The sequence below is a fragment of the Lineus longissimus genome, chromosome 16 (genome assembly GCF_910592395.1).
Source record: "Lineus longissimus chromosome 16, tnLinLong1.2, whole genome shotgun sequence".
Lineage (NCBI taxonomy): Eukaryota > Metazoa > Nemertea > Pilidiophora > Heteronemertea > Lineidae > Lineus > Lineus longissimus.
In genome coordinates, this window is record NC_088323.1 from 12,214,929 (window position 1) to 12,226,042 (window position 11,114).

General features: G+C 43.3%; 1 protein-coding gene across 1 annotated transcript; it reads left to right on the forward strand.

Annotated features, from left to right (window-relative positions):
- Nucleotides 1-5,711: 5,711 nt before the first annotated feature.
- LOC135500161 (uncharacterized protein K02A2.6-like) lies at nucleotides 5,712-10,194 on the forward strand. Its single transcript, XM_064791408.1, has 4 exons — nucleotides 5,712-8,226; nucleotides 8,452-8,523; nucleotides 9,218-9,340; nucleotides 10,001-10,194. The coding sequence occupies exons 1-4, from the start codon at nucleotides 5,712-5,714 to the stop codon at nucleotides 10,192-10,194; spliced, it is 2,904 nt and encodes a 967-aa protein (XP_064647478.1).
- The last annotated feature ends 920 nt before the right edge of the window (nucleotides 10,195-11,114 follow it).

An 11,114-nucleotide genomic window follows, 5' to 3' on the forward strand; every position in this document is an offset into this window, starting at 1 on the left:
TTCTTTTCTTGCTTCTCATTCTTAAAAGTGGTTTACACGTGGCATGACTGTAGCATTGGATTATGTGTGGTTTCCTCATGAAAGTGGATAATCTAGCGTAGAATTGTGGGGTGTTCTCTGGTTCTGACCTCAAATTTCGGAATTATTATATCAGCATTAGTCTGTTAGGATTTGGATATTTCATGAATTCAAGGTTATTTTGAACACCCATTGTCAAGGTACCCGTGAGTAGATTTTTCACTATGCTTGTAAATTTTGTGTCTTTTCCTTTTCTTTAAGCTTGATTTCATGTTGGTATGTTTTCTTTTTGTTGTTTTATTGTTTGTAGCATGCATTATTTTGATATCATTGCATTGTATTGTAATATGTCATTTTAACCTCTTTTTCACCATGCACGATCAAATTACTCATGTGAACAATATTAATAGGGTGTGCAGAATATGTATGAGACCAGCACAATCACCAAGTCAAGCTCAGAAAAGAAAGTCACCTTTTTTGTGCAAAAACTATGTAGAAGGGATTTTTCTTCCACCTGGTGCTTAGATATTCGGTGTGACGTTGCAGGGCAACACCCAGATAAATTGTGCATGCTGTGCTATATCTTCATGATGAAATATTCACCAGATTCATCTGTAGTTGCAGAGCAGAGAGTCTTGGCTGCTGATAATGAGCGGTTATTCACTCCATTCCTTCCAACTGAGGAGTCATGTAAAGTCTGTGCCAAGTTGCTATTTATAAAAGGGGTGGGTGTAATGCGAGAGAAAAAAAGAAAGCAGGGCGACCCAGTAAGAAGAAACTAGACTTTGTTCTAGAAGATGCAGCAGATGGTATTTTTCAGCATTTATTTCCAGCTCATGAACAACGTATTCCCCTGTTAGGTGAATACGAAATTGTCGGTTTATCAGAGGAATTAAGTTCTACTTTTATTTGCTGTGTGTGTTCGAACATATATCATCCCCCCAGTCAGTCATAACCCCATGCCAGCATGTATTTTGTTCATCTTTTTAAGCATTTTGTTTTGCAATGCAAGGCTCAATACAATCAGTTGCCCTGATTGTAAAAGTAAAATTAGTTTCTGTGATATTAGGTTCCTGAAAGGTTTAGGAAACAGGTATTGCACTTGAAAGTATAATGAAAACTCTGTGGTGTTCAAAATAACCTGAATCATATTCAAAAACATGACATTCCCGAACCTGACATGCCAGACCCACAAGAACCTGACATGCCAGAACCACAAGTACAACCTGACATGCCAGAACCACAAGTACAACCTGACATGCCAGAACCACAAGTACAAGAACCTGACATGCCAGAACCACAAGAACCTGACATGCCAGAACCACAAGTACAACCTGACATGCCAGAACCACAAGTACAAGAACCTGACATGCCAGAACCACAAGAACCTGACATGCCAGAACCACAAGTACAACCTGACATGCCAGAACCACAAGTACAAGAACCTGACATGCCAGACCCACAAGAACCTGACATGCCAGAACCACAAGTACAACCTGACATGCCAGAACCACAAGTACAACCTGACATGCCAGAACCACAAGTACAACCTGACATGCCAGAACCACAAGTACAAGAACCTGACATGCCAGACCCACAAGAACCTGACATGCCAGAACCACAAGTACAACCTGACATGCCAGAACCACAAGTACAACCTGACATGCCAGAACCACAAGTACAAGAACCTGACATGCCAGAACCACAAGTACAACCTGACATGCCAGAACCACAAGCACAACCTGACATGCCAGAACCACAAGTACAAGAACCTGACATGCCAGAACCACAAGAACCTGACATGCCAGAACCACAAGTACAACCTGACATGCCAGAACCACAAGTACAAGAACCTGACATGCCAGAACCACAAGCACAACCTGACATGCCAGAACCACAAGTACAAGAACCTGACATGCCAGAACCACAAGTACAACCTGACATGCCAGAACCACAAGTACAACCTGACATGCCAGAACCACAAGCACAAGAACCTGACATGCCAGAACCACAAGTACAAGAACCTGACATGCCAGAACCACAAGCACAACCTGACATGCCAGACCCACAAGTACAACCTGACATGCCAGAACCACAAGTACAACCTGACATGCCAGAACCACAAGTACAACCTGACATGCCAGAACCACAAGTACAAGAACCTGACATGCCAGAACCACAAGTACAACCTGACATGCCAGAACCACAAGTACAAGAACCTGACATGCCAGAGCCCCAGTACAACCTGACATGCCAGAACCACAAGTACAACCTGACATGCCAGAACCACAAGTACAAGAACCTGACATGCCAGAACCACAAGTACAACCTGACATGCCAGAACCACAAGTACAACCTGACATGCCAGAACCACAAGCACAAGAACCTGACATGCCAGAACCACAAGTACAAGAACCTGACATGCCAGAACCACAAGTACAAGAACCTGACATGCAAGAACCACAAGCACAACCTGACATGCCAGAACCACAAGTACAAGAACCTGACATGCCAGAGCCCCAGTACAACCTGACATGCCAGAACCATAAGTACAACCTGACATGCCAGAACCACAAGTACAAGAACCTGACATGCCAGAACCACAAGTACAAGAACCTGACATGCCAGAACCACAAGCACAACTTGACATGCCAGAACCACAAGTACAAGAACCTGATTTGCCAGAACCACAAGTACAACCTGACATGGCAGAACGACAAGTACAACCTGACATGCCAGAACCACACACTCCTGTCATGGCAGAACCACAACCCAGAATAGCATTCCTCCATGGACAAGCAAAGACAACACCACTAGGTCCGGAGGAAGAACGCCTGTTGACTAGCCTTGTCCGCAGGAAATTCCAGTCATCTGCCAACAAGAAATTTCTAGTGTGTAAAACTGGAGGCCAGGTATGTATAATTCCTTTTTGTTCATGAAAATGTTATTTCAAATTTTCTCAAGTACCCAATTCAGTCTGTTGATTTGAAACTCTGCGAGTACCATCAGGCAAATACTATTTACAAATTGATTTATCCTGATTACAGCCGATGTGTTTTAACAAACACATCAAACCTCGCAAGCCAACTGACAAGGTATCTTCTACACTACTAAATCTAAATCTATAGACTTCCAAGGAAAGCAGTATGCCTCATCTTCTCGTTGCCTGGAGCATTGAATGCCCTCCCATAGTTATAGAATAACCAATGCGACTTCTAGACTTCTAGACTATGCCGATGGGTGGGGTCACGGTACTCCTTGCCGGTGACTTTAGACAGACTCTACCAAGTATTCTGTTCCATCAATCAGAAAAACAACTGCATGTATAAAAACTTTAAATAAATATCTTTCTATTGATACCAAATGTGCAGAAATGATAAATGCAAGACCCATCATAAATCAGACTGGAAAAACAATCTTTTACGCTGTTCTGCCTGCATTACACGTTATTAAAACAATGCGTCACCAATCAGCTGATCGGTAAAAACGATGGCTCTGTAAAAAAAGCGAAGTGCTCTCTTGGAGTTGTGGCTAGGAAAATTATCATTTACCATGTTCAGGAGTGTCCAACACTGGTCATTTTCATACCCATTTGTCTAGGGGTATTTTCGTGAAATTCAGCTCAAAATACATAAAAAGTTTGTCTTCCAACTTTCAAAGTAAATTTCGACCAGATCCTCTCAATAAAACCCAGGGAAACGTAGTACCACAATAAAGGTCATGACAACTACTTTCAAATGAAACCCATTTGAATACAGCACACGATATTCCAAGAAAGCGCCAGACATTTGAAACTGAGGTAACATCTTATCTGCGCATGTGCCGACAGTGCGAAAAACAAGCCATCATGGCAGCGCCCAGCGTTGACACAGACCCAACTTTTTCTGCTTTTCCAGTGGCAATAACTCAAGAATTAGGTGAGCAAAGACATTATCCTGAGGTAGTATCAATAAATAAAGACGTAATAAATAGTTTATGGCCCGTCTGGTGGAGTATATCGCCTTTGATTAGACATTCGTGATGTTTATGGAGGTCACCAGATACTGTTTTTCTCGTCGGCCTCATTAAAAAACGATCCTGACAGGCCAATTTTAGTAATCTCCTGTCATCACTTTTCTAATTATTTCAGCACCATGTTCTGAGAGTATTTAGGCCTAGAACGAAAGATGAGCATGTATTCTCTGAAGTACTTTTGTTTTTGACGCAATAAAAATGTTTGAAAGCAGTATAAAAGGGATTTTTTAAAAGTATGTCACAGTGACCTAGATTTAAGCAGATGCATAAATTATGCATGACGCAGTGATGACGCGTTGTAAGTGGTCACGTGACTGGATTCTAGCCTCTGATTGGTGGGCGATTCATGGTGCTTTGTAAACAAAAGCACATGGCTGGACTTCTTCCATTCTTTTTAATTTGGCACAGGGAAATCATGAATAAATCAAGTCAACAAATAATAAATTTGATATTTATCACAAAAGATAATATACACAGTGTCAATTTACGGTCACACTACAGATGTTTCTTGATAAAATTACATTTAGAATCTTAATACATGCAGGCCCCGATGAAATGAGATGGACAGTCACAGTGGTTTAGCCGAATACTAAATCATACTTTCTTTTTTACAACTGATGAACAGTATGTTCCGTGATCTTATGTTTATACTTAGCACACTGTAGTTAGTCACATCATTAGTAGATGGCACCACCAACCTGTATCCTTTGTCTTTACAATATGGCTGATTAGTTAAGAGCACTGTATTCTACATCCGCTTTCATTGTCAAGTTTATGACCTCCAATCAAGAGACAATCACACGAAACATGGTGGCAGCGGTAAAACATATTGCAAAGACCCATGAGCTCTAAGATTCGTGCTTAAAAGTGACTTTCTGCTGTGAAAACTGACTCTGAGTGGTGACCCACTTCTCAGATCCGCCCCCTAGTACATCTGTCTGTGCATTAATATTGTATATATAATGCACTACATCATGACTGATCCCGTTGTGGCTCCGGTGCCCGCGGTATTGCCGTTTGTTAGCGGCATTCGGCCTCCACAACCCCCGAGCCTTGATGTTGGCTGTGCCGCTGATAACTGGAAACTTTTAAAACAAAAGTGGTTGAATTACGTTGTAATTACGAAACTAGCACGTCAGGATCGTGAGTACCAGGTGGCCCTGCTGTGCCACACGCTGGGAGATGACGCTCTGAGGATATTTAACGGATTCACTTTTGACACTCCCGAGGCGGACCGAACCTGTGCTGAAATAATCGCCAAATTCGACGAATTTGCAGTGGGAGAAGTCAATGAGACTAATGAATGCTTCATCTTTAACAAACGCGATCAGAGGGCAGACGAAACCTTCGATTCGTTTCTCTCGAACAATCGTCAACTCATCAAAACGTGTAACTACAACGATGCTTCTATCGACTTCATCCTTAGAGATCGGATTGTGCTTGGCATAGCGGACAAGGACACACAGAAGCTGCTTCTGCGTGAAAGGAACCTGTCGCTCGAGACCTCCCTGAATATCTGTCGAGCGGCTGAAAATGCAGTCACCCATGGCAAGGCCATCTAATCCGATCAAGCAGCAGCAGTGAACAAGATTCGTTCAGCGCCAGGAAGACGTCCCTCATCCAGCAGGAATGCACCTGAGAGGCCCAAGGAATGCAACTACTGCGGTGGAGCTCACGTGATGAAGAAGTCTGAGTGCCCTAACCGGGGCAAGACGTGTGCCGCATGCAAAGGGAAAAATCACTTTGCACGTAAATGCAAGACTAAAAGCAATGTTCACAGCATTGATACGAATGTGGACGTCTCTGATGATCATGACTCTGATCCGGACTGGATCAATTCCGTCTCCTCTGATGCAAACACTAAGTCCAAGGAAATCCGTTGCAGGATGACCCTGCAAGAAGAGAACCAATCGCTTACGTTTCAAGTGGACACTGGTGCTACTGTTAATCTCATACCATTGCGGTGCGTAGTTCATGCTCATATCACTCCGACAGCCAAGCGTCTCAAGATGTGGAATGGCTCAGAGATCGTCCCTGTGGGCACCTGCCGCACGGTGCTCATGAATCCAAAAAACAGGAAGCGCCATTCCGTCGAATTCGTGGTTGTGAGAGATGAACTCACTCCTATTCTTGGTCTAAAGGCAGCAGTTGGCATGAAGCTGGTCACTGTCAATGACTTGCTGATGGAACGCGTTGCTGCGATAACGGTCCCCGATAGATACTCTGATGTGTTTGACGGATCTCTTGGTAAGCTACCAGGGAAAGCTTCCCTGAAAGTAGATGAAAACATCACACCTGTGATGTCCGCCAGTCGTCGGATTCCTGTCTCGCTCCAGCCTAGGCTAGAAACGGAAATATATCGTCTTGCAGATATCAATGTTCTGACCCCTGCTGAAGAGCCCACCCCATGGGTAAACCAGATGGTTGTCACAGAGAAAAAGTCGGGTGACCTCAGGATCTGCCTCGATCCAAGAGAACTCAATCGCGCTCTTCAAAGGGAACATTTTCCAATGCCAGTGCTCGAGGACAAGCTTCACAAGATGGCGAGCTCTCGTGTCTTCTCAAAGCTTGATCTGTCATCAGGTTACTGGCATGTGGAGCTCGACGAGGAGTCAAGTCTACTGATGACTTTCCAAACCCGCTTCGGGCGCTTTAGGTGGCGCTGCCTACCGTTTGGACTCTCAGTATCCTCTGAAATCTTTCAGAAAAAACTGCTGGAGGCTATTGATGGGCTACCTGGTGTGGAATGCATTTCACATGATGTGGTAGTCCATGGCCCTGACACTGAAACACATGACCGCAACCTGGATGCTTTTCTTACTCGATGTCGTGAGAAGGGAATAAAGCTCAATCTGTCGAAGCTAGAACTGAGACTCTCTCGAATCGCCTTTATGGGACATCAGATCACAGACAAGGGTCTTGGTATAGACCCTGGAAAGGTGCGCGCTATTGAACAAATGCCAAGGCCTGATAACTTAGAAGCTCTCCGTCGTTTCTTAGGACTTGCGAACTATCTAGCTAAATTTCTCCCCAACTTAACCTCAGAAACTACGCCCATGCGAAACCTCACGAAGAAGGACGTACCCTTCTCGTGGTCAATGGCACAAGAAGAGACCTTCAACAAAGTCAAGAAACTAGTTGTTGAAGCGCCAGTACTCGCGATGTACAACCCGTCTGAGGAACTAACTCTGGAAAACGATGCGTGTGACTATGGAATCGGATCTGTGCTAATGCAATGTGGCCGCCCGATAGCCTATGCTAGCAGGTCACTCACGGACACCGAAACGCATTGGGCACAGATCGAAAAGGAAATGCTGGCTGCAGTATACGGGCTCGAAAAATTCCACTACTACACTTATGGACGGAAGGTCCAAGTCGTCACTGATCACAAGCCGCTGGTACCCATAGTCACCAAGCCACTGTTCAAAGCGCCAAAGAGACTCCAAGCTCTGCTGCTCAGGGCTCAGAAGTATGACTTTGACCTATCTCACAAGGCTGGGACCGCAATCCCAGTCTCCGACATGTTGTCCAGAGCGCCTCTTCCGGACAAACCTAAAACTGAAATGGTTACTGTAAATGCCGTTCACTTCTTACCGATCAAATCTGATCGCCTTGAGCAGATCAAGACTGCCACTGCTCAAGACCCGATTCTTCCTGAGCTCATGGACATGATCTCAAAGGGCTGGCCTAATGACAAGGACACTGTCCCAGATGCTCTGTCAACATACTACCACTGTCGAGACGAGCTCGCAATTCAAGAAGGGCTACTGTTACGAGGAAACCGCGTAGTGATACCAACCAGCATGCGCGCCGAGCTTAAGGATCAGCTACATGCAGGTCACCTCGGTATAAACTCATGCCTGTGCAGGGCTAGAGAACTGATAAATTGGCCGCGTATGTCTGCTGAAATACGGCAATATATCGAAGCCTGCGAGACATGCGCAACTTACGCTGATCGACAAGGACCTGAGGAACTCAACCTACATGAGGTCCCAGATCGTCCCTGGCAAAAGGTTGGAACTGACATATTCACGTACGAAAACAGATCGTATCTGGTAACGGCTGATTACTACAGCACCTTCTATGAACTCGATTACCTTCCGGACACTCTTACTGAAACTGTTGTGACGAAGGTCAAACATCACTTCGCGCGTCGCGGAATACCAGACACCGCCTGGGGTTTCTCTCACGTACGTAAGCCCAAAAGGCTCTTTCCAAATTCCAAATTCCAAATTCGAGATTCGAGATTCCAAATTCTACATTTTTTTTGACCAATCAAATTACTCGTTACATACTGCATGTAGGAAAAATCCTAATAATAGATCACACGTCAGGATCACAGTGTATCATGGAAATTGCCCATACCTGGATGAACCTTGGAGGAATTGTTAGCAACCATGCCATCGATTAAAATTTCAGTTAAACCTGAGACTGGTGATTCTGCCTTTTCGTTCGTTATTGATGATGATACCTTCAAGATGGACGAACTTCGTAAGTAACCCGTCAGATCATCCTATATATAGGCATGCAGTCATGCTGATGTAGCTGTACAGCATCCATCGTGTACAGCAGACTTTACGTACATGTAACTATTTTGGGGGTCCTTCATTCATGTCATTATTCTTCAATTTGGTGAACTCAAATGCAAAGTGGTAGGCCTACACGGCGCCTGGACGCGTCCTCCCAAAGCATGTCTTTTGGCTCGTTCCTCTCCATACACTCACACAAAGCCCTAGTGAAGGAGACGAGTCTATGGGATCATTGGCCATTCGATGTGCATCATCCTACCGTCCCATCCCAAGTTGGCATGTAACTGATACCCTCAATCTCTCAGTTTAAATAGAAGCGACCCAGAAACTCATCATGAAAAACAGCCATGATGCAACTTAAACTGAGGTGGAATGTCTGCGTCAGTACTGTATGGTGGCTGTAAAATAGCATATAGGCCATATGGATGTGTAGCTGACCTCATCTTGGGTTGAGATTAGACAGTTGTCCTAATTAATTTTGCATTGTAATATGTACGAGTACATTCATCTTAGGCTGAATCAATGAAAAGTGCAAAGTGCTAATGTTGGCATTTCATGCCATTGGCCCCAAACCAGAAAGGAGGGGATATATTTGGGCCTACTTCTTGAAGTTCAAATGTTGTATGCATATTCATACATTGAATTATTGGTTTCAGGTCAAGCATTTCCAGGAACGACGTCTCTCGTCTACACAGACGACATTGACGAAGGCGACGAAAGAATTGTTGTTCCAGCAACTGATGATGGCGTTTTTAAAGTTCCTCTTGGAGGATGGCTTTGTAATGGGAGGAGCTATTTCGCCATTAAAGGTGTGACTTAAGTTTTTTTCGAGAACCTAGACTTATGCTTAGTCAGACAAAACAAATTCTTTTTGAAACTGGTCCCTTGTCTTCGTAACCCTGCTAACTAGGCTTCTGACAGGTCCTCGAGAATCTTGCATTGTGCATTTTGAAGGCTTTTCGTCAGTTCTTGGTTTATGAGTCTTTGCTATCGTAGAATCTGATATTGCTGTGGTTGACAGTTCTGTTGGGCCTTCGTGGGGCAAGGGCAGTTGACTAAATAGGATCCAGTGCCTTTATAAAGCCTGATTCTATGAAATCGCGACTATCACCTGTCACGAAATCCCGCACGAAATGCTCGCTAACATTGACGGCGCAAAAGTAAAACTTACTAAAAAAACCGTATGTGCGTGTCAAAATTGATCGGAGATCATAGAAGCCTAATACGATGAGCTGAAGATGTTAAAAATTGTGCAGACTGGCACTTTAACGGGGACGTTACCGAGAAAAATAAGAAAGGTCTGGAGTCAATGTCAAATCTACAATTCAACGCAATAAATAACTATTGGACATGTTTTCAAGAGATTACAAAATAAACTTAAAGCACTGCAAGGGTTAAACACGTATATTAGGTTGAATGAAACTATATATACTTTTCAGGTGATTTTGATGGACGGTCAAAACAGATAAAATATATTTTGGCTGGATTTAACAGCAGAAGACCGGCAAAGTATGCCAGCTTGAAACGAACGTCCACGGAAAAATCGGCAGCAGAAGAGACGGCGTCCAGTAAAAAACGCAAAGTGGAAAGTTCAAAGGTTGGTAAACGGAAATCAAAGACACACAATGCCTAATTTCTTGGTAAAATTAATAATCTGTAGTATACCTTGTGTGCGAGTGTCTAGGATCCAATGTGCCTACTGAAAGCATACGAGGACTGATTGGGGCCTTTGTGAAGAGTTTGGGTGCAAGGGTCAAGGACATCCTAAGTCGAAGCACCATTGAGACTATGGCTGTTGAGTTGGGTGTGGTCAGTGACTTTCAGGCTGCTGAGTTTCTGTACAAAACAGAAAACGTCACCATTGGTTTTGATGCAACCGCCCAGGAGGGCACTCATGCCAATGAGATTCACGGCACATCAAAAGACAGTTGCCTTGTTCTAGCCCTTGATGAGCTTGCAGGAGGCACGGCTAAGGACTATGCTGATCACATCATAAAGACAGTTTCAGGTAGCAGACTCTCCAAGCTTTGAAAATCTGGAAGAATTTTGACTAGAGCTTGAAAATTGAGGAAGTTATGGGCGATTTAGTGCTGGTGGTCGATTGCTAATTAATCACGCCTAATTAATTAATTGTAATTAATTAATTAGTGAAGATTAATTAATTAATTAATTCATTCATTTGATTGATTACAGCAATTCAAAAGTACATTTCACAATCTTTCTGATAATGTCTACTTTTTAGATTTCTATCCACATTTGAGGAAACTGTGATGCTTCAAAGTCTCAGTTTTAACATTTTTCATAAAATTTATGTAAAAACTGATCACACTCATTCTATTGTTTTCCAATTAAAACAAAGGAGTCCAAATTGCCCCGACTTTATAAGTTTTAAAATGCTGTAACTTTCTTTATTCTTAACCTATTAGCAAACTTTAAGGACCATTTTGTTTTTTTTCTCAATCTCTTTCCAATGGACTTGCTCTTGTTGATTAAAAGCAAGTTTAAATTTTTTATGTCACATACCTACTAAATGCCTGGCTTTCAATTCATCGC